Here is a 24963-nt window from a genome sequence, read left to right as displayed (position 1 = left end):
AAAGAACAGGCCCTAAAATAGAGCCTTGCGGTACCCCGCAAGACAGAGAAGATTGTGAGGAGGAAAATTCCCCAATCATTACCGAGAATGTTCTATGTTGTAAATACGATTTAAACCATTTTAAAGCGTTACCACGGATACCTATGAAATGTTCTAAACGAGATACAAGGACTGAATGGTCAACTGTATCGAATGCTGCTGTGAGGTCCAGTAAAACAAGGATAGCCGGGTTTCCATTATCCACTTCTAATCGGTTTGGGAAAAGGAATATTCCACCCCTGTGAATCGGAATGAAATTCCATTCGGTTTGGGCCTGTTCATTCCGAATGAGGTGTTTATATGGAACACATTTATTCGGTTTGAACATCTAAACCGATTGTAATTGGAATATTTGGCTCCATGTAAACGTGGCTAGTGTCTTAAAAACTTGTGGGTACACCTTCCAGCACCGTGATAGTTGGTGAATTTATGACTGACCACAGACCTACACCATACCCAACGAAACAACAGTAACCGGATGATGCAGATAGTATTACTATGATACAATTGATTTGTGAAGAATGTGGATCCACGAAAAGCCAAATAGTCCCCGATTTGCAATAGAAATGTTTATTTTCATAGTTTTATGATATATTGTTTTACATACTGAATCTCACAAAATATAGTCACCTGGTTCTTTGAAATATCACAAAATAATTCTTTAAATGTATTCAGTGTGATCTAAACTCATGAAAACCATGTCACAGAATATTTTTTCCCACAGCAGCAGAATTAAGCTTTTTTTTTTGCTTCTTTGACAAATATTAAATAATCCTGTTTAATTTAAATAATACACCCTTGGCGTCATAGCACTGTTATATGACCATCATAATTATGAACTGACACTGTCATGAGCGTTAATGAATGACAGATGTCATTAAGTGTCATCCGGCAAATTATCTCACTTTTGAATGGATTAAAAAGATGCAGACTGGACATAAAGGGAATTAGTCGCTGTCATGTGACATGTCATAATTATGACAGTCTTATAATACTATTGTGAAAAAAAGTATTACCACTCTTACTTATTCAACTGAATGCTGAAAACTCTCAAAACCTATGACCTCGTTCTTATTTTGAGCCTTGGAAAGTTTACAAAAAGGACACTTTTTGTAAACAATATAAATAAATGTCCTTGCAAAGTCTATATCAGGTCTCTTCAGTCATAAATGAGTCACTTTTACGTCTTCTTTTCGAACAGTCTTCTTCTGCTTGGTCCTCCTCTTTGTTGCCAGGAACAGGAGGTGTTTCTGGGAAGCTCTGCCCTTGACCGAGTACCTGTCTTACAGTGATGTTAATCCTAGAACTATGAATGTACCTGGAGCATACAGCCCAGTCCTCTTCCGATACCTGCTCCACCACAGCACTGCCCTGCAAACTGCATCGATCAGTCCCAAGACCTGCCACTTCCTGGTGTGCCTGGACAATGCGAGGCACTGCGTGATAAAGAAGGCGGCTCTGTCCAGACATGACCATCAGATCCCCGCTGTGCATGTACATGGCGGTGGGAGCGTCCTGTCTTTGCGTGCCGCCAAGGAGGAAGACTGCTGACTGGCCAAAACTGATCAAAACATTTATGTTTAGTTTGTTTACTGTACTAGCACAAAAACACACAAACACTGCATGTATAGAGGTGGGTAGTAAAGCGTTACATTTACTCCATTACATTTACTTGAGTAACTTTCGGAGAAAAATGTGCTTCTAAGAGTACTTTTACCATGCCATATTTTTTACTTTTACTTGAGTAGATTTGTGAAGAAGAAAAACTATTAAGTTGCTACTTTGGGCTACACTAGAGTCCTTATATTTTTCTTCTTTATTCTACCCATTAGATTTTACTTTATTTTTGCCAGCACAGTATCTCTACCAGTTTCAGTAATGCGACGTCGCAACAATGATCATATGACTCAGTTATATCCATCGGATGTAACAATACTTTCACACAACCACAGCAAGCTTGCAATCAGAAGTCCTATGTTCACGCCGTCCTATTCAATCACGTAGTGTCTTTAAAGCGCCGTAAAAAATGACACAGAGCACTAGCATCAACATTCCTCGAAAGTAGGGCTGCAACTAGCGATTATTTTCATAATCGATTAATTGGACTATTAATAAAACAATTCATCGATTAATTGGATAAATGTGACTTTACAATTACAATTACATCGTTGTGTGAATCTCAGCAAAACGACGACTGAAGACTGCCACATTTTCTTTTTGAATTACAAAGAACTTTGGTTGCTCATCTGGCTCATCTTTAGATTGAGCGTTCGGTGAGCGGTAAAAGGATTGTGGTGCTGTCAACTCTGATCGGCCCGTGCGGTCCCCCGAGCGAGATTGGCGTGCAAACTATGCTAGCAGCAAGACGGCGGATACCATACACGCTAAACTTATGAAACGCTAAACTTAAAAAGCGTTGTAAGGAATCAGACGGACCATAAAAAAAAAGTGGCGGAAAAAAGGCCAGGAAATGGGACCGAAAAAAAAACCCAATCGTAGAAGACTCGGAGGAGATAAAAAGAACACTGGAGTTTCTCTCGCAGGACGTGAACAACATTAAAATAAAGCAAGATATGATTCTGAATCTTGTAAAAGAGGTCGCCGATCTACGTGCGCGGCTTGTGGAAAGAGACAAAAAGGTGGCGGAGCTGGAAAGAAAGCTCGAAGATCTGGAGCAACACTCGAGAGCGAATGATGTCATTGTGACTGGATTAAAGCTTCAACCGCGTTCATATGCTCAGGCGACAACAATGGGAACAAGACAAGAGGTGCAAATAAGTGACTCGGACAGCAGCTCTGCAGAACAGCAGGTGATGGCTTTCCTTGCATCAAGAAACATACACGTGGATACCAATTCGATTGAAGCGTGCCATCCTCTTCCCATGAAAGGTGAACAATCTATCAGCAGTGATCATGAGATTCACAAACAGGAAGAACAAAGTAGCTCTGATGAAACAAGGAAAAAAGCTCAAAGGTACTAATGTCTATCTAAATGACCATCTAATCAAAAGAAATGCTGATATCGCCAAAAAAGCAAGAATCTTAAGGAAGCAAAACAAAATTCAGAATACTTGGGTTATGAACTGTAAAGTATATATCAAACTTAATGGCCCACCCGAAAATGCTAAAATACTAGTTATTAGAAACATTGAAGAACTGAACAAGTATGAAGGAGTGCAATAGTGGGTCAATAAGGGTGAAACAGCTCACCAGATATTATACAGGTATTTTCGTATAATGTCACCAATCTGAATTAGTTATGTATGTCCTTCTAGAATCCTTGATTCAATGTTAAACACTCCAAACGAACAGATAGCAATTAAGGACATGGATATGGTTAAAAAAAATTCTACAGCATGGACAAATGGAACTGGAAACTGTGAAAAGATATGTGGACACTATGAATGAAGTAGAGGTTGAAAGAGACCCGGATAAGAATTTCTTTTCTTCTATAGTTAAAAGCTGTAATTATTTCACCCAAGAACAGTACAGGAACAGTGTAAAATCTGAGAACAAACTGTCAATCATACACTTTAATAGCAGAAGTATGTATGCTAATTTTGAATCTATCAAGCAATATTTGAATACTTTTTCCCAACCTTTCAAGATCATAGCTATTTCCGAAACTTGGTTCAATATGGAGAAGGGTATACATTTTTTTCTTGATGATTATGAGTTAGTTTATATGAACAGAGCAAATAAAGTAGGGGGTGGGGTGGGCCTATATATTCATAAATCCATTAAATTTACTGTCCTAGCAAATATGACGTTAGCAATTGATGGAGTAATTGAATGTTTATCTGTAGAGATTATAAATGATAAAAAAAAGAATATCATTATATCGTGCATATATCGGATGCCAGGTTCGAATATAGAAACTTTTAATGAATGGATGGATACATTGTTTTCTACTCTGAATCACAAAACATTATTTATTTGTGGTGATTTTAACATTGATTTGTTAAATCCCATGAAACAAAAAGGCATTGATGACTTCCTTGATACGATGTACAGTTTGAGTTTATACCCAACAATTACAAAACCTACCAGAGTAACATCACATAGTGCCACAATAATTGATAATATTTTTACAAACATTATGGAAAATCAAATTACCAGTGGCCTATTTATTTGCGACATTACTGACCATCTGCCTGTCTTTTCCCTGTATGATTGTAGTTTTTAAAAAACCAAAGATCCTTTAAAAACTGTGATTAAACGTATAGTAACGGAAGAAACTATTAATTCCTTGAATACTAGTTTAGCAAGTCAAAACTGGGGCGCAGTATATATAACAAATCAGAGGTGAACATTGCCTACAACAATTTTTTGGATATATTCACTTCATTGCAAAACAAGCATTGTCCATTAAGTGAATGTTGTATTAAGAAAAAATGTATAAAAAGCCCTTGGCTTACAAAAGGAATAAAGAGCGCTTGTAAAAAGAAAAACAAACTCTATAAATTGTTTATCAAATTCAAAACAATAGAAGCTGAAGAACGTTATAAGAAATATAAGAACAAATTAACTGATGTTATAAGAAGGAGCAAACAGTTGTATTACAAAAACAAATTGTACGAATATAAAAATAACATGAAGGGAACTTGGAACATACTGAACAGTTTGATTAAACATGGACCACCAAAGTCTACATATCCCAACTATTTTTTAGATAAAAGTGGAGAGAATTATGAAATGAACGAAATAGTGACTAAATTCAATAATTTTTTTGTAAATGTTGGCCCAAATTTGGCTGCTGATATTCCTGACCCAGGTTCTGACAAACACTTCTCAAATATTACGCATAATCCATGCTCTATTTTTCTTTCAGCAACAAATGAACAGGAAGTGATAAACACTGTACTTAAATGTAAAAGTAAGATTTCTACTGACTGCCATGATATCAATATGAATTTGGTTAAAAGAGTTATTTTAAACATTGCAAAACCCCTAACATACATATTCAATTTATCATTCCAATCTGGTTGTTTTCCGGCAAAGATGAAAATTGCCAAAGTAATCCCATTATTCAAAGATGATGACAAGCATTGTTTTTCCAATTACAGACCAATTTCTCTGCTGCCCCAGTTTTCAAAAATTTTGGAGAAACTCTTCAATTCCAGACTTGAAAAGTTTCTTGACAAACATCAGATAATACATGAAGGACAATATGGTTTCAGAACCAATAGAACGACATCAATGGCAATAATTGATGCATTTGAAGAAATCACGACTGCTATAGACAAGAAAAAACATGCCATCGGTGTTTTTATTGACCTTAAAAAGGCGTTTGATACAATAAATCATTCAATTCTACTAAATAAGTTGGAAAAATATGGAATTAGAGGTGTGGCTGGGGACTGGGTGAAAAGCTATTTATCAGAAAGGGTACAATATGTTAAGATGGACGAGAACATATCTGGCACACTTCACATTAGCTGTGGTGTCCCTCAAGGGTCTGTGTTGGGACCAAAACTTTTCATTGTGTATATGAACGATATCTTCCACGTATCCAATGCATTAAAACTTATCTTATTTGCTGACGACACCAACATATTCTATAGTAGTGATAATTACAGCGAGCTAGTAACTACTGTTAATAAGGAACTAAAAGCCATAAAGAAGTGGATGGATATAAATAAATTATCCCTAAATATTAAGAAAACAAAGGCAATGTTATTTGGTAATCAAATAGCTAATTCTGAGTTGAAAATAATAATTGAAGGTCTACCAATTGAAAATGTAAATGAAGCTAAATTTCTCGGCGTTATAATTGATAACAAGCTGTCATGGAGACCCCATATCGGATACACGAAAAACAAAATCTCCAAATGCCTGTCAATCATAAATAAAGCAAAACAATACCTTGATGTAAATGCACTTCGGATTTTATACTGCACTTTGGTACTCCCATACTTTTCATATTGTGTCGAAGTATGGGGGAACACTTACCAAAGTGCATTATATCCATTAATTACATTACAGAAGCGAGCAATTCGGATTATACATAAAGTGGGTTTTTTAGATCACACTCATGATTTATTTACTCAATCAAAACTGTTGAAATTTAATGATCTTGTGAAATACAACACATCAATATTTTTATTTAAAGCATTTCATAAGTTATTACCCCTCAATTTACAATGTCTTTTTACAGTGCAACAGCAATCTCATAATCTGAGAAGATTTGCCAACTTTTCACAACCAAAATTTCGTACTACTCTTAAAGGATTCTGCGTGTCTGTATGTGGGGTAAAACTCTGGAACAGTTTGGGATTACATTATAAGCAATGTCAAAGTATTCAGAAATTCAAATTGCTGTATAAACATCAGGTCTGGTCACGATATACAGAAAGAGGTCTTTAATAGTCTTGGGTGTATGCAGAAATATTACATGTTTTATGTATAATATTTTGTACATATGTAATAGTTACTCATGTATTATTAGTGATGTGTATGTACATGTATGTATGTGTATATATGTATATATATATATATATATATATATATATATATACACATATATAATGTGTATATATTGGTGTTATTATGATTACTGCAACTATTATTATTATTATTATTATCAATGTAACCATTATGATTAGTACAGCTGTTGTAGGGAAGTGACTGCATTCCTATGGAATTTTTGGAGTGAAATGGGGGTGGGACTCAAAAAAGCTCGGCTTCTTCCCACTCCTTTTCGAGCTACACGTGTATGTATTGTTATAATTTTTGTTACATTCATCATGACTGTTTAATTTTTATTTTATTGTATTTTATTTTTTCCATACTTGTTGTTTTTTGTTTTTTGTTGTTATTGCTCGAAATAAATAAATCAAAAAAAAAAAAAAAAAAAAAAAAAAAAAAAAACATTCACAATTTAACTCGTTGTTTTAGGCATGTTGTAAGTAACAATAAAGGCAAAATGGATGAGTATTACCTTCAAAATTTTTTTTATTTCAGCTTCCTGACTTACCTGGAGTCTACAATTGTACTGTTTTAAGTACATATAACTTTTAATAAAGGTTCTGAGTATAAAACATAAGAATTTCTCAGTGCACAAATCAGACAAAAGCCCTGTTCATTCAAATAATAAAACAGTGCCGCTGATTTTTTTCCTTGTGGGTAAAGCGCTGATAAAAATTGTGTCAATGACTCATTTATTCCCTTTAAACAAACTTAACAACAAAATTGAATAAGAAGGAGGCAGACTGTAATGAATCAGTCGTCTTAATAAACAGTTGTTCCTAAATACAAACCAAATCAAATTTCAAACCACACTCATTTGTATGACAATTTACAGTTTGAATGGGAGTTTGAGTTGAAAGGAGGCTCTAGGCTGTTATGTGAATGGGATTATGTATGTGGTGTCTTAATGAAATGAGACAACTTTACTATCTAACAATAACAAGTGCTAATGTGCATCTCCAAAACACAATACAAATGGACACTTAACTAGCATAATCGCAAACTAGCTTAGCGCTCCGTGCTATATAGTAACATCTCATCAACAAAGAATACAAACAATTCAATTGGCTTCATTTACTCACGTCTGACCAAGGCACATTGGATCTAACAACACAAAAGGCAATCCAACTCAACACTTTGGAATACAGTATTATTGATTCAGCAGTGAACTCCCTCTCTCCTGCTGTAATTACTAGCACTCTCACAGGCAGCCTCACATTACACACAAACAAGGACCCAAACAGGACTGCTCATAACTGTTGGCAAAAATCGAGTATCAAATTCGTTGGCAACTTTAAAATGTATTTATCGGTTTTAATAGGTTTAATCGATTAGTTGTTTCAGCCATAATCGAAAAGTGTGTGTTTCAACCTCTCTCCCAGTTTTTATTTGGGACCGATTGACCACGGAAAGCAGGACATATGATCGTTTTATTTAACTGTAGGAAATATTTTTTTCTATTAGAGGGCACTCAAGCTCTTTGGACAGGTTTCATTTCTATATATTTTAGAGTCGGAATTCAATGACTTTATTTATTTATTTATTTTTTTTGCCTAATATGGTCATGTAATATGTTTTAGTACAGTGCAATAATAACAGTTCGTATAGATTACGTTGTGATGATAATTTTTTTTTACGTTGTTTAAAAAAAAAAAAAAACTGACATTGTAAACTGTTGCGACTTGTACTTGAGTAAATTTTTGGGATGACTACTTTTACTTTAACTTGACTCATTATTAATTATTTGGAAGAACGCTACTCTTATTTGAGTAAAGTTTTTGGCTACACTATCCACCTCTGTGCACATATATAAATACGATAGTACTTTCAGTTAACTCTATCCACATACCTGAAAGACAGCAACGGTCGGCTATGATCTAATTCAGATTCATCCACATGGATTCCTAAAGAGGAATCCGACCTGTAGTAGTTCAGGATCCCAGCCTCTGCATTGAAACCCGGGAAGCCGCAAGCAGTTGCTATTTGGCCAGACAAGATGTGGAGCTCAGCTGGAAATGGAGTGTGGTGATTTGCAGAGTAGGTCTATGAAAAAGCAACAACGAAACATTTTACACATTGACCATAAATGTGGTTTCAGTATTATGGTGGTTACTCTTGAGCGTATTGCTCCCCTTCTCAAGTACGGATGTGACTATATATTGAAAAGGTGATATAACGCGATACTTTGTAACCCAAAAGGTTATTGATATGCTCCCGCCAAAAATCAATACAGTCGTACCTCTACATACGAAGTAAATTCGTTCCAGGACCTTGTTTGTAAGTCGAAATTATATTTATTATAATTTATTATAATAAATATTAAATATTATAATTTATCATAATTTTATATATAATATTATAAATAAAAATCGAAATAATAATAGTAATAATAATAATACCTGTAATAATGTAACAAATCGGGTTCTAATGCGGCAGTAGTATTTTGTGTGGTGTACCTGAACGCACCGTGGGGCTGACGGCAGAGTGAGAGAGTGGAGTTGAGATATTCCTTTCACTTTTAAAGTGCATACGACATTAGAAAAAAAGTCTTAAATAGGATTATTATGTGAATTAGAATCATATTTTGAGATGATTCGACTATATACAACAATTTAGCAGAGCGCAGATTACGAGAAATTAGTCTTTTATCTACCGGTTAGCCACGCCTACCATTATAGGGCTCTAGCGTCCCCAACAGGTGGATGACGTCAGCGGGAGAATGGGCTCATCGGTTTTACTATTCAGCCCATTGAAGGGGAATTATTCAGTACGAGGTAAACACGACGAAGATAGCCGCAAAATGTCATTGTTTCTGTCTCTCTACTTCAATATTTTTACAGGATAATCTTTTTATCCAAGTATTTTCCCCAATTGCTAAATAAATGGCTTGAGAAGGACCAGTCAGACCGTTGAGGGGAATTATTCACAACGAGGAAAACGCAACGAAGAGAGCTGCAAAAGTCATTGTTTCTCTCTCTCTACTTCAATATTTTTACAGGATATTCTTTTTATACAAGTATTTTTCCCCAATTGCGAAATAAATGGCATGGTCATGACAAATAACAGTCATGTGCTAAATGGAATATGAAATAATAAAAATGCACTTATTCAGGACGACATGGCAAAATTACTCCATAATGGTCAAAACTGTCGACTTCACCTTTACTGTCGCACCTCCCGAACGATATTTTATGACACCTAAATCGGGCTTCTGTCATTTCCCTTCTCCGGCTTCGGAGAATGTATGTTTCAAAGTCTTCGAAGCGGAAAATCACACATAACTTGCCCGGAACATTTCACATGACGACTGGGTTGTCAATTGTCTTTGCCAACCAGCAAACCACCCGGCGGAGACCAATTTTACAGCTCGTTCCCCGGAGGGCGGCTGCAATTGTTGTGCAGCTAACGTGCAGCTAATGTGCATGAGGAGAGTTTTTACATGCCTATCAATGATCAAATGTAAGTAGTCCTTTATTTAAAGAGAGTTTGTAGTGTTTACTTTGTATTAGTACTGGGAACCTTTTGAAACCCCAAAAAGGCGCACACGTTTCTCCCTCGTACAGCAAGAGTTTTCTGCAGCCGTTTGGCTGGCGTGATGCGAAAAATAAACGTATTAATCCGCAAAATCAGCTGAATCATTAGTCCTTCTCATGCAACAGTACGACTGTATAGTGAAGGGGACTCCTTCTACCGTACACGTCACAGCGCCCTCTTTCTCAACTCGAGACTGTTGCCGGAAGTCACTCATTTTCATGGCGCGGTATTAAAAAAACTAAATAAATGCAGCGATCGCTTCCACACACATCCAAGCGGTCCATTTCATTCAGGAGCATAAAATACCGCGTGTATTATGAAATAAACATACTTTTTCGTGTCACAGGCACTTTAACGTCCTATTGTTGCGGGCTGTTGGCGTGTTTTTTTTTAACAAGTTCTGAAATAAATGATTAAAAACCTGACAAAGCTAGTGATCTCTTTGGCGATGGTTGTCACCTTTACCTATAAAAACTGGCAAACGGAGGTCGGAGGAGTATTGTCAAGCAGTTCATGGACGTGCACCCCACGCTCACATTTTTCCATTGTTAAGCCTCACGTTTTTTCTTTTTTTCGCCACCTGCTTTAACATTCTTGGAATCATGTTGATTTCTCTCACATGAAAATCCGCCATGTGTGTGTCTTGCGGAAAAACGATAAAATTGCGACGCTGTCATAAATCGTCGTATTTTAAACATTTCGTCGGATGTAGAAACAAATGGTGAGTTAAAATTTACGTTGGATATCGAAAAGATCGTATGTCGAAGCGATCGTATGTCGAGGTACCACTGTCTATCATTTTTAAAAGGTGTCACTGTTTAAAAAAAAAAAAAAGATAGAAAAGGAACCAATAAGTGGCAAACAAAATCTTCCATTAGAATAATGTCTACGTTTGCTCACTGGCTGCAGTCAACAGAGCGTGAAATCCAATTCATTTTGACTGGATTGGATGTCTAATGCCGTCAACGGCACTGAAACCAGAGCATTCATGTCCCGATCACGTGATCGGATTGGGATATCCCTAGGTACAACTGTGCTAAAAGCAGTTTTTATCTGCGTTTCGGTGGCTTTAGGACAGGGGTGGGCAAACTATTCCACAAAGGGCCGCAGTGGGTGCGGGTTTTTGTTGAAACCTATCAATAGGAAACCTCTTCACCAATCTGGTGTCAAACAAGTGCAATCAGTTGATTGCAATCAGGTGCATCTTGTTTCCCTGGACCTATTATTGGTGAAACTGCATGTGCTTGATCAGTTGTAACAAAGACCAGGACCCACTGCGCCCCTTAAAACCGGTTTGCCCACCCCTGTTTAAGGAGAATTGAACCGCCCCGCACCAAAAACAAAAAATCTGGCTCTGTGGCAACCTTTATGTCAGGGGGGTTGTTGCGGCAAGAAATTGTAGCCGCTTTCACCCCTGGGCTTAGGTGAAGTTGATCCTAATTACCATAAGTCAGCTTTCCCAAAAAATGTCTTCATCTCGCTTTACAATTTTTAAAACATCAAAGTGTGGAAACCATTCAAAAAGAGTTTGAATTTGAGACAGAGCAAATACCTTTTCTAAAAGAATTGCACGAAATCACAGTAATAAAGACTTAAAGAGGAATCTGTCAAAACCTGTTACCTTGCTATTCCAGTTGTAATGATAGCCCAAGGTGACCCAGCGCAGCCTCTCTAACAGGGTTCTAGGCTCTCTTTTTCCAACAGAAGGACAACTAAAGAGAATTCAAAAATGTTTTCAAAAATGATTAAATGGATATTTATTACAGTGATGTACTATAACATTATAATCTACAAGAACGGCTAATTCGCTTGAATGAAGATAGAACTTGTTTCTGTACCTATTTCCTTATTTGGGTGACACGCAAAAAGGGTTTGTTGTTAAAGGGAAAATATGTAAGATATGCACTTCAATATTTATTAAATGGCCCTAAATATTTCAATAGATATTAAAGAAACATGTTTTTTGGAAATACTTGGAACACGGTTCTCAATGGTTGAGCTGAGATGTTCCCATTTTAAAAGTCGATTGTCAGCCCGTAAAAGTTGGGGGAAAAAAGAGCAACAAACAACCTTCAAAGCTAAAATAAGAGGTCTCATCCCTGCATTAAGGTAAGGTCTATCTGCAGCAGTGTTGTTTCACGAAAATATTTTGTCTATGAATGCTTTTTTCATGACGATGATGAAACGATAACGAGCTAAAAACGTGTTTTGGGAGACAAAAACATAACGAGATGAATGCCAGCTTTTGTCTGACGAGTACGATATGAAAATGTGCAGTAGTTTCCGTCACATGTTGACAATGTGTGACATTTGATGTGTCACATCAAATGTGTCACATGTGCCTGCATCGTAGCAGTGTCTGGATGTGTCACTCATGTGACGTGCTGTGCCCCCCCCCCCCTCAATTAACCTGTGTGTCTTCTCCAGTCTCCATGCAGGCTTGCAAACAGGTAAGATTTGTTTTCTTATCTTGGCCAGGGAGAATATGCAAAGTTGCTAGAGCCTTTAAGGTCTGTGCTAAGTGATTTTCACAGACTGGTAGCATTGGCATCAGTGTTGTTAATAACGAAGTTAGAGTATAATGGCGTTATTTTTTTTCAGTAGTGAATAATCTAATTAATTACTTTTCTCGTCTTTGTAACGCCGTTACCGTTACTGAGGATGTAAAGGCATGCGTTACTACTTTGGTTGAATGACGCGAGTAATGTCTGAGACAAGGAGAAAGCAAAGCGGGAGTGGGCAGGAGGAAAGGGAGTTGCGACGCCGTTGCAAACGCGATGCTAGGTGGTTCCAATAATACCTGACTGCAGCCGACATCGACAGCCTACAAACTACGCCCACATGATGCTACGGTAGATATCACATGAATATAGAACTAGATGCGAAATGACTGATTTGGTGGCATTAGTAAACAGCCGCCATATTAAAGCAGTCGACTTCTCAGGAAGGCTCTGTTGTAGAGGACCTTCCTAGTGAACCTAAGTAACTTTTTATCTAAAATACTCCTAATTCGGCAAAATCTTGACTTGAATCTGTCTTTAAATGATGAAACAGTTTTAAAACTTTCACATGTCGAAAGTAGACAGAAGGGAACTAATGCAATAACGGGAGCAATTTTAACAACTTTAACGGTTGATTCACAAAAAACTTCACATAGTGTGACCAATGTTTTTGTGCAATTAATGTAAACATATTTGATGTGAAAGACGTTATAGAATGGATCATGTAATAACGTGTAAAACATGAAAAGTAAAACCAGGTACTTTTCCAAGTAACTAATTACTGTTACATTGAGGTAACTGAGTTACTAACTCAGTTACTTTTTGGTAGAAGTAATTTGCAACTGTTATTAATTACTTTATGAAAGGAAGATTAACAACACTGATTAGCATAGCATAGCATTCGCATTAGACTAATGCTAACGGCGAGCGTTCTCTTAAACTCTCAAACGTCTTTGTTTTTGTGCATAGTTCGTGACGCACAGGTGGGTATAGTTAATTAAAAATAATGTACGGTTTTCCTGCTGAGCGTGTATTGTTGTCGTTGTCCTTGTAGACGCTACAATATGTGCTCATCGATCTATCAAAATATTTGGAAACCTTTATCTATTCATCTATTTTTGGAGCAAATTTTTTTTTTTTTTTTTTTTTTTTTAAATCTTACAGATTAAAATATTTTTAGTAAACGTCTACTAAAACTTGTTGAAATCAGTCTTGAGTTTTTGTCAACAAAAACTAAACGAAGACAAACACATTTTGAGATGAACAAAATAGGAATAAGAATGATATTATAGTCCAAAAGACTAAAACAAATACGAAAATTAAACGGGCTGCCAAAAACAACGCTGGACTCTGCAGACATCTCGCTTTGGTTTTTGTACACTGAGAGACAGTTATGTACACTCGCCCCACCTGAGGTTGTGTAAACTCTTGGCCCAGATATCCTGAGTATCAGTGGGAGACATGTGCATGTCTAGGTTGCAGACATTTGGCTTCTGAGGGTAAATCTTCAAACACTGTCGAATCCAGAAGGGCTGCGAGCCGCTAAGAAACGGGTTTGTGATGAATATGAACCCTGGAAAACACACAATTTATGCAAAAGCAAAATGAGCATAAATAATAAAATTGTATTAATATATAATAATTATATAATTCATGTTTCATGTGATACATTATACCGTATAGTCCTAATAATATATATATGAATTCTTTTTTTTTTTTTTAATTGATCACTAATAAATAATACCAAAGTCTGAGCTAGCCGTTCAGTATTGTCATGATCTTGAGGTTGGAGTAAGAATCTTGATCCATTTACCTGGGTAGCCCTGCAAGTTGTACGCTCTCCAGTCTTTGACAGGATGTAGTCCAACCTTGGCAGCATCTCCATCACTCACCACAGCTGGCTCTAGTTTCACTGGAACTATCTGCTACATTTAGTATACGTACATGTAAAATCACTGCTTGCCCTCACCAACATTTCTTCATGTATAAAGTACAAGGAAGAAGAGAAGTTTGCAAAACAAAATATACTGCTCACAAAAATTAAAGGAACACTTTGTTCCTTTAATTTAACTTTGTTGAAATGGTGATATATCGTAATACTTTGTATCTCAAAAGGTTATCAATATGCTTCTGCCAAGAATCGAGATTTCGTTTTAAAAAGGTGTCAATGTCTAAAAAAAAAAAAGGAACCAACAAGTTGCTACCAAAATTTTCCACTATTATAGTGTCTCAGTTAACTCTAAGGCTGCATTGACGGTGCACGGCGCCCAATCCATTTAGACTGGGAACGTTTGTTCATTCAAAACCAGAGCATTCACAGTCTTTCTGTTCGATTTTTAGGGCATTTACAGGTCATTTCCTGTTGAGTTTGAGTCACTGCCTATTCATTTGGGTGATTCCCAGCTCACTTTCTGTTCTTTAACTCAAAATAAACAGGAAGTGACCCGTAAAATACCCCAAAATCAACAGGAAGTAACAGAAAATCAACAAGTACATGACCTTAAATAGCCCAAAATTACATCAGTGCCTGGCATTGGCTGCCACTGACGACCATAGACGTTCAATTCGTTTGAAGTGGGAGGGATGGCAGCGAACCCTCCCAGTTCAAATGGATTGGACGTCTACTAGTGATAAACTCATTCCAATTCATAGCAGAAGCTTGTTTTTCTGTTTATTGGTTGTTTGTAGAATATTCTAGAATGATTTACTGACCAATGTATCGATAATCGCTGTATCGTCATATCGTCAAATCATCGTTACCGTGCGCTTTGTATCGCAAATCGTATCGTATCGTGAGGTACCAAGAGGTTAACACTCCTACTTAGTTCCATTATTTTTTGTGAGCAGTATAGATCAGACAAAGTCGTATTTAAAAAAATGTTGTTGGGAAGAACCTAGCTTCCTGGATACTCCTGAGTCACTTTCAAACAAGGGACCGTACTAAAGCTGCAACAATAATCAATTTTGGCCGGCAGCTAAGAGCAGACCCGTTTGGGTCCTTCTTTGTGAGTAATGAGAGGCTGCGGGCGTGTGCGCCAGTGATTAGAGCGAGAAAGACAGAGAGACAGGGAGTTCACTGCTACACTCAGGTTGTGTTACTGAATCAATAATATTTACGCAAGAGTTGGATTGTCTTGAGTCGTGTGTATTGTTAAATCCAGTGTACCTCCGTCAGAGGTGAATAAAGGAAGCCAATTCTTCAACTTCAACTGAAAAAGTGCCTATATTGCATCACTAAATTTATTGTTGTAATCAAAATAGTACAAACATTAGTTTTTTTGTATCAAGTGCAAGTGCATATAGCCAATAAGGCACTGCCATGTCACATATGGCTCACTCACCGCTTCTAGCTCAAAATGACAACAAAGGCACATAGCTTCAGTACAGTGATTGAGGTACGTAATGTAATTATTGTTCATTTAATTTTTGGACCATGAATGCAAATGGTCTGTTTACATAACAAACCCCAAGCATCTTAGTTTGCAGACATCTAATGGTCAATAAGCATTACTGCTGTCCTAAGCTGTGACCAGCCCTTAAACAAAGGCAGATGTCATCTATAATGATTTGAAGCCAACCTGCATATTGGCCCAAGAAAAATAATGAAAAACCGATGTCGATATTATCCGATATAATTTTAAAAGGATATTAACTCGAATAAATTATGGAAAAAAAGAAGTTTCTTTAACCGTCAACTTTACATAATATTTATTGCCTTGAATATTTAGTTTAATGCTTTTTAGGGCCTGAATTTTGACATAATCTATTTAATGACTTTTAATGATACACATAAACCCTGCTCTCTATTGGAAATGTAATAATCACAATTTATAGCAGACACATCACTACAAAAGCAGATATTCGCAATGACTTTTACAAGTTTACGCTCATAATAGTGTATAAAAATAAATATTATTATTTGAAAATAAATAAAGTATTTAATATGATGCATTTAGACCACAAAGTATTCTTTTCTTCAGATTAGAATTTCTTAAAGGCTCAACAAATTACGTTGTTTAGAATAAAATATCAAAAATACCTTATCATTCGTCACGCATTTGGAAAAATCAATAACATCGCCAAAATCCGGCGGAGGGTTTTTGCGCTTGTACAACTTGAATATTTTTCTGAACGCATCCTCTCCAGTCTCCACCACGGACGCCGCCATCTTGGCCATGTTTTGGTTTTTCACTTCTTCTTCTCTTACGTCAAAACCTCGTGTATCACTGCCATCAGCTGGTAGAGAAGCGGTATTATCCAGGACTCCCATATCCATAACTGAGATTTTATCAAGTGACGAGTGAAGAAATTTAAATAGTTAAGTTATAAATAGTTTCATAAAATTGCTTTAGAATTCTGTATGTGATAATTATGTGCTTAATTTCTTTTCAATTAAAAATTAAATTAAAAAGCGGAAGTTGAATATTGCTTCCTATGTCAGAGGTGTCAAGTGTCAGATCGAAACATGGCGGCGCCCGCTAAGAAAGTGTTCGAGGTGTTCGTTTCGAAGCTTCCATGGACAGTCGCTAGCAGTAAGTTGATGATTTATTTAGATGTATAATTTCTTAAACGTGTCGTTTTCAAGTGTGTTTTTCTACTAAATGTTGAAAATCCCTACGTGTCTAATGGGCCCTCTGCAAGTTAACATACTCATTTTTCGGAGGAGTACTAAAATGTAATTGTATTGTATCAATTTTTAAATGACGGTTAAAAGTATCCACCGGCCAAATAAACATATTTATTGAAGATGACACAACCCTCTGAGCTTTTATTGAACGTGTCCTTATCATGCTGTGCTTGATGCTGCCTTCAAGTCTCTGGGAAAAACGATGCTCACCAATTCAATTCAATTTTATTTGTATAGCCCTAAATCACAACAACAATGTCTCAAAGGGCTTTACAGAAATGAAGCAACAAAAATGAATAGATACAGTTCAAGTCCTGGGTATCCCCTATCCTTAAGACCCTCCATGCCGGCAAGGAAAAACTCCAAAAACTCCAGAGTCAATTGGGAGAAAAATGAGAAACCTCGGGGAGTACCACAGTCAGGAGAGATCCACTCCCAGGACGGATAGACAGGAACCCCAGAACTGCTAGTGGGAATTAGCAAGCGAAGTTACAGTCCGTAAAAATACAGTGGAATAAAGGAGCAAGAAGAGGTCCATCTAGCCAGATGAGACGGGGGAAGCAGCGAGGGGAAGCAGCGAGGACGTCTATCCAGCCAGGGGTCCGGACAGTCAGGAGGCTGCAGCTGTAAAATAGCCCCTCCCCAGAGGGGAGGGGGGAAAGGGGACACCGGGTGACTAGTGATGAAGAGACTAGACAACTAGATATTAACATTGGAAAATAGAAATAAAGTAAGACAAGTGGTAGGTAGAGTAAGAAAAGGAGATAGAACTCAGCGGCTGTACTTCCCCCAGCATTATAGCTTCTAGTGCAGCTTAGACTAAACTGTGAGTCTACTCCGACTTCAACTAGCCTAACCATTAGAGCTGGGAATCTCTGGGCACCTAACGATTCGATTACGATTACGATTCAGAGGCTCCGATTCAATTATAAAACGATTATTGATGCAACCCCCCTTTTTTTTTCTCTTTTTTTTTTTTTTTATGTTTTGTACATTAGTTCCAAAATTGTTCAAAAATACTCTCATGCTAAACCACACTACTATTTCAGTATCAAGTTAACATATAGCTGTAAACAAATATACAAAAATAACATTAAATAAAAAACTCCACTCCCCATTCTGTATCAGCAGCTTTAAACTACATTCAATTAATTTAATGTTGTGAATCAACCGTTAAATTTGTTAAAATTGCTCCTGTTATTCCATAATTTCCCTTTTGTCTACTTTCGACATGTGAAAGTTTTAAAACTATTTTAAAGATAGATTCAAGTCAATATTTTACCGATTTAGGAGTATTTTAGATAAAAAGTTAATTAGGTTTGCTTGGAAGGTTCGCTACAACAGCCTTGCAGGGAAGTGTACTGCCTTAAGATGGCGGCCGTTTATAACGCCCGCATCTAGCTTTTTGTAGATGTGCTGCTAACACTACCAAATCTATATTGCCTCTAGTCCTATATAAATGATATCCACCGTAACATTATATAGATGTACTTGTAGCAGCTTTTCGGCAGCAGTCAGGTATGTTGTTGTGTTTTTTTATCTCGTTGCATGAGTTGAGCTAGAGCCGTGAGTTGAGCATTGGCATTACCCGAGGGGCCGGGTAATGGGAAGCATGATGTTTAGCTACTCTCGCTCCGTTCCGTCCCGAAGACCGCGTGGCGCGCTGAGTGTTGTGTACTTCCGCTTTACTTCGCATATTTCAATAATCGGAATTTGGATGTTTGTGAATCGTTCTCGAATCTTCCACGGCCGAATCGCGAATAATTTAAGAATCGGAAATTTTGCACACCTCTACTAACCATAAGCTTTGTCGAATAGGAACGTTTTTAATCTAATCTTAAATGTGCAGACTGCTTCTTTAATACTAGTTGGAAGCTGATTCCATAAAACAGGGGCTTGGTGGCTAAAGGCTCTAGCTCCGACAGTACTTTTAGAAACCCTGGGAACTACCAGTAGACCTGCATTCTGAGATCGGAGTGTTCTGTTGGGGCGGTATGGAACCAGAGCATCGGTGAGAGAACACCACTGGCCAATTGGTCATTACGACTACGCCATGTTCACATGTAGCAACAAACAAACAACAACAAAAACATGGCAGATGCAGGCTTCATTTCTGTTTGTTGATTGGGCAAAACTGCCCCCCCCCCAGGCATATTAATTCATCTACTACAACAAGAAGAGAATGCATCAAAATGCAATGTTTTTGTTTGTAACTGAACATTTTTTATCAAACACTTGGTTAATAAAAAATAAATAAATAAATTTAAAAAAAGGTAATGAATGTGTACACTACGTCTTATCATAAAAAAAAAAAAAGAAAGAAAAACGTGAAAATTGTTGTTAAATCTTCTTTAAAAACTTTCACAACCTCTTGTTTGCGCGCCGCCATTTTGAAAAGTAAAAAGTCATCCCATATCGGAAACCCTAGTACAGTGGTCTCCAAACTATTCCACATAGGGCCGGAGTGGGTGCAGGATTTCACTCCAACAAAACAAAACCACACACTTATAAAACACCAATCTGGTCTTTTATAAGTGTAATCAGTTGATTGCAGTCAGGTGCTGCTTGTTTTAGTAGAAACCACATTGGTTAAAAGGTCTGTGCTTGATTGGTATGAATAAAAACCAGGACCCACAGTGGCCCTCGAGGACCGGTTTGAAGACCCCTGCCCTAGTATCATAATACAGGGTACCCGCGGGTTATTAAAAGTATTAAAAAAGCATTGAATTTAGTTTTCCATTATAAAAGGTATTAAAAGTATTAAATTAGCTGTCGTAAGTCTGGAATTTTTTCACCGTGGTTTTAATTTTGAAGAACATCTCAGTGCAACCTAAATTATATCCGTGACAAAGTTTTTTTTTTTTTTTTTTTTTTAATCCATAACGAAGATGACGCATAGAATTTTTACGATGCACTGCACTACAAATCATAATGCACCTCATGCGTGTGCGCTGTTAGCATCATTAGCATCAACATCACAACAGCAGGCAATCGCACAGTACTGTGTGCTAACGTAAGGAACTGCTCAGATGCCTTAGTTGTTATGTTCGACGAAAGCCTAAACAAGACAACCAAGTTCAAACAGTTGGACCAGCATGTGAGGTATTGGATCGGCGACCAAGTCGCATCCAGATACTTTGGGTCGCAGTTTATGGGTCATGCAAAGGCAGTGGACCTGCTTAACATTTCAAAGTAAGTTGCCAATTTCTCCAATTAAAATGTGTTAGATGCAATAATGTATTTCTGCACGGTTTGCCTTTCGAATGAATGTGAATTTCGTAGTTTTAACTTAAGAGTTAGCCATGTTCAATGGGGTATTGGCAGGTGCACTAGCCTTAGCATGGATAAACCGGAGTCGTAGATCCACCATCACCCTCAGATACACAACACTGTTGACACTATTATTGGAACGGGTGCGGGGTAACGTTGATCTGAATAACATGGCATGGTGATAGGCAAATTATAATGTAGGTGATAGTAAAACACCTCCTGGTATATTTAAATGTTTTTTCTTGATTGAATAAGAGTATGGATTTTCTCTATCTGATTAAAAGAAATGTCTTCAATAGCTAAAAAAGGATTAACATGTGTTTTTTATACTTCTTGTAATGTGATTAGAAAAAAACAATTACCAAGGGAAATGGTCATGTGTAGCTTTTTTATTTTGTGGTATTTAATGGTAAACTACTGCCATTTAGTGGCTGTTTTTTAAACTTTCACTGCCAATTGCAAGATTTTCCCAAGCACTTTACAGTTAAGGTGACCAATTTGACAATCACCAGTTAAGGTGAACAACTTGACAATCACCAACCTACCACCTTGACTAGGTCCTCTTAAAAGGGAAACCTGTTGTATTGCAAATGTAATTTCTGAAGTTGCTTTACAAAAATAGTGTAAAATCCATTTTATCCTGAGGAAAAAAATCTGAAAGACCTTATATTTAAATGTGTTTTAATAGTATCTTCAGTAAATGCATTCTTTTGTCAAACACACTTAGTAATTGAGGTTAAATTTGATGTTCAGTGCTTTATTTTTTAAAATATGATTCAATATTATCTAAATAATGGGTGCGAGAAAAGTGTTAATTTTCAGTTGAAATGGGATTAAAAAAGGTCTTAAAAGTCTTGAATTTAGATTTATCAATCCTGGGGGGACCCTTTAATAAAATCAGAGTTCTCCTGGGCATTCACATGCAATTGTCGACTCAACAAGTAGTATTTACCATGATTTCGACACTTTATGAAGGCATCATAGTCCCGATTTATTGATTGATGATTATGATGTACGGAATGGCTTGTTTTCCAGAGGAGATGAGGGAGTACTTTGGACAATTTGGACAAGTCAAATGGTGCCGACTCCCATTTGTAAGTAGTTCCATAGAGGAGTCTTCTTTGTAACACCTCATTGTTAGTTAGATCGTCTTCCTGTATTTTAGAGTGTTGGACGTTCTGTGCTTTGACAGGATAAAGAAACTGGCTTCCACAGAGGATTCGGTTGGGTTGGATTCAACTCGGAGGAGGGACTAAACAATGTACTGCAGAAAGAGCCACACATACTAGAAGGAGCAAAGGTAAAAATCAGGGCTGTCAAAATTATTGCGTTAACGGGCGGTAATTAATTTTTTAAAATTAATCACGTTAAAATAATTGACGCAATTAACGCACATGTCCCGCTCAGACAATATTCTGCCTTTTGGTAAGTTTTACAGCAAGGCTTTTTGTGCTGTCTAACAGCGAACTCTTGTGGTCGCTTTGCGACATGGTTTATTGTTTTCTTGCCAGTTCAATATGGCTGCACGACGTCTCGGGCTGACGCCTACGTTGTAATGTTGTGCTTATATGATCCTTGGACAAGATTTGTCCGTAAGTATGGTTGTTGTAAAGAATGTACATATTATGTTAGTAAGCGAAATGTTATATTTTTTGTATGAGACGCTTTTTGTTTGTTTAGTGAACCTGTATAGCGTGCTAAGCTAACGTTGTTGCTAATGCAATGCTTGTGTACTTTTTTTTGTAGTTTTACGATGGTCTAAAGAGGACAATAGTTTGAGACCATTTTATTAATAAATCAGATGAAAAAGAAAGAAGTCTGATTATTAAGGCGTCGTTCACTAGCTGTCTAGCTGTGGAAAAAGTAGACGCTTCGGAGTGAGGACAGCATAGACAGATTTAAATGACAGTAGAGTGAAATGCCCACTACAGTCCCTATGTACCGTATGTTGAATGTATATATCCATCTTGTGTCTTATCTTTCCATTCCAACAATTTATTTTACAGAATATATATATAATTTACAGAAAAATATGGCATATGTTATAGATGGTTTGAATTGCGATTAATTGCGATTAATTACGATTAATTAATTTTTAAGCTGTAATTAACTCGATTAAAAATTTTAATCGTTTGACAGCCCTAGTAAAAATGTTTTTGTTTGGACAAAAGAACTGATTCAATGTGAGGTCATCATTGTCAAAAAAACAAACAAAAAAACGAAAGCAAATACAGTGGTATGAAAACATTTTGGCAGCTCTGATAATTTCCATTACTTTTAAAAATCAGCTTTCAGTGTTTATTTTTTTGTTTGTTCTAATATATAAAAAGTAATAGATATAAAGTCTGGTTCACACACTGTGTGCCAATGTTGATCCTATTTTTAATATTATCAAATTAAATTAATTTCTATAGCCCTTTACAAAAAGGCAGGAAAGTATTATACAATGACATTGAAGAGAAAAAAACACATCGCAATAAAAGTCATAACAGCAAATAAAACAGATAAAATCTGGAAACATTATAACCCTTAAGAAATAAAACCAGGTTACCCTAGTTTGTAGGCCAGGCGAGTCTCAAAAAGTGGGTCTTTAACCGCAATTTAAAAAGGGTAAGATTTGTGATGGCGCGGATTTCAGGGCGTAAGAGTTTAGCGTTAAGAGGCCCCTGAAGAAGAGCCCTGCCAAGGTTAGGGAGGGATAAAATCTCCGACAAATAAGAAGGAGCCTGGCCATTAATAGAATTAAAAACAAACAGTAAAAGTCATCATTTACTGTAATTTTTGGACCAAAAGGCACACCTGACTATAAGCCACCAAATTTGACATGTAAACGACATTTGTTCATAGATAAGCTGCACTGGACTATAAATTTCTGCTGACCTCACTGTATTATGGGATATTTACTCCAAAAGATATTAACCGGTAACACTTTATTTGACAGCGGCATCATATGACTTTCATAAGACCAAATGAACCACCATGAAGCTTTGAAGCAATTAGCTGCAAAGCTTCATTTCTTCAAGAAGCTTTATTTGGCCATTGCTGCTCCCTTGGGGGAGACAGTCAACCTCTGCTGCCACCTGCTGTCAACACTGTTGACATCAAACACACTTCCTAGTATGCATTGCAGCACTGCAGATGTAAATGGCAATCAAAATCCATGGTCTGTGCTAATTGTTTCTACAGTTACTGTTCCAGTTGTTTTTTAATTGCTAGTTTTGGTATTTTGGTGACACTTAAATTGACGGTGGCGCCATAAGACTGTCATAAGACAATCATAATTATGACATGACACTGTTAGAGCATTAATGAATGCTTATAAAAGAACAGATGTCATTTAGTGTCATCCGGCAAAACAACAATGGAGGTTTTAAAAAAAAAAAAAAAAAAAAAAGTTGAGCCCTTGCTTCCATAATAAACGATTTACTTTTCACCTACAATGAATTTTAACAGAATTTTCAGGTCAACTCTAAATTGCACTAATTAAAACAGGTCATGTTTAATTTTGTATGATGTAAAAAAGTGAGTAATATCTTTTAAAAAGGCCTCTTACTAAATGACTAACTTTTTGTGATTTTCAGCTTCAGGTTCAGAAGAACAGGCAGACGTTTTCTGGATGGAAATCAATCAAAAATGAAAGTGACTGAAGCTCCATTTTATTCCTACTTTTTTTTTTTTCTTTGTGCATGATACATGTCTTTTGTGGGTCTGAGTATATCTGAATTCAACATACAAAATATTTCTCTTTACCATTAAGTCATACCAATGCAAATTTTGTCCAAATAAAAACATTGTGGATGAAGAGTTACAAGAGTTATTCCTTCAGCGTGTCCTTAACTTAAAAAAAAGTTGATTAAAATGCATGATATACAGTACAACTATGCAGAATGTATTCCTATAGTTGTTACGCATTATTATTGTTATACTGTGACTTCACCAATCGGCCAAAAAAGGAATTTCACCTTGTGAATTATGCAATTAAAAAATCATTTTGATTACATTAAAATCATCAGGTACATTTCCTCTGCCTTATTATTTATCAAGGCCCATCTTTTGAAAACACTGCAGTTTTGGAAAGCATTTTGTCCAATTGTCTGTTGATCATAAAATGCAATATTTAAACTAAACATTTTAATCCAAGATGAGAAGATACACTGAAAGTGGTATGAAAAAGTATGTGAATCTTTTGGAATTTGGAATTCTACATGAAATCACCATCAAATGTGATCTGATCTTTGTCAAAATCACACAGATGAAAAAAAAAACTGCTTTAACTTTTTTACAGGTTTTCATATTTTAATGAGGATAGCATGCAATGACATAAGGTGGAAAAATAAGTGAACCATCTGCCTAAGGTGACTTATAGAGCAATTGAAACCATTTTTTTTACCAAACTATTTAAGTCAGGTGTGTGCCCAATCAGTGATGAGTGGTTTAAATCTGTCCTGCCCACTATAAAACACACACATGGTTAGAATTGTCTAATGTACATCATGGCTCGGTCAAAAGAGCTGTCTAAAGACC

At 36.6% G+C, this 24963-nt stretch overlaps 2 protein-coding genes across 3 annotated transcripts; one reads left to right on the top strand and one right to left on the bottom strand.

The window, feature by feature from the left end:
* Positions 1 to 591: 591 nt before the first annotated feature.
* Positions 592 to 16730, bottom strand: alkbh1 (alkB homolog 1, histone H2A dioxygenase). 2 transcript variants are annotated; one of them, XM_057821985.1, is made up of 6 exons: positions 16582 to 16730; positions 14356 to 14467; positions 13953 to 14115; positions 11663 to 11753; positions 8357 to 8550; positions 592 to 1600 (listed from the first exon to the last, which is right to left on the bottom strand). In XM_057821985.1, exons 1-6 carry the CDS (start codon positions 16717 to 16719, stop codon positions 1189 to 1191), a joined length of 1110 nt encoding a protein of 369 aa, XP_057677968.1. In that variant the 5' UTR covers positions 16720 to 16730; the 3' UTR covers positions 592 to 1188. The 2 variants fall into 2 exon arrangements, with proteins under 2 accessions (XP_057677968.1, XP_057677969.1); XM_057821986.1 differs by having other exon boundaries at positions 600 to 1600; positions 14356 to 14464.
* A 254-nt stretch (positions 16731 to 16984) lies between these two features.
* Positions 16985 to 24243, top strand: slirp (SRA stem-loop interacting RNA binding protein). Its single transcript, XM_057823363.1, has 4 exons — positions 16985 to 17074; positions 21475 to 21533; positions 21632 to 21739; positions 24021 to 24243. The coding sequence occupies exons 1-4, from the start codon at positions 17008 to 17010 to the stop codon at positions 24084 to 24086; spliced, it is 300 nt and encodes a 99-aa protein (XP_057679346.1). The 5' UTR covers positions 16985 to 17007; the 3' UTR covers positions 24087 to 24243.
* Positions 24244 to 24963: the final 720 nt, after the last annotated feature.

Source organism: Corythoichthys intestinalis, chromosome 19, assembly GCF_030265065.1.
Source record: "Corythoichthys intestinalis isolate RoL2023-P3 chromosome 19, ASM3026506v1, whole genome shotgun sequence".
Classification (NCBI taxonomy): Eukaryota; Metazoa; Chordata; class Actinopteri; order Syngnathiformes; family Syngnathidae; genus Corythoichthys; species Corythoichthys intestinalis.
Note: the sequence above shows the minus strand (reverse complement) of the source record. Positions and strands in the feature narration are given on the sequence as shown.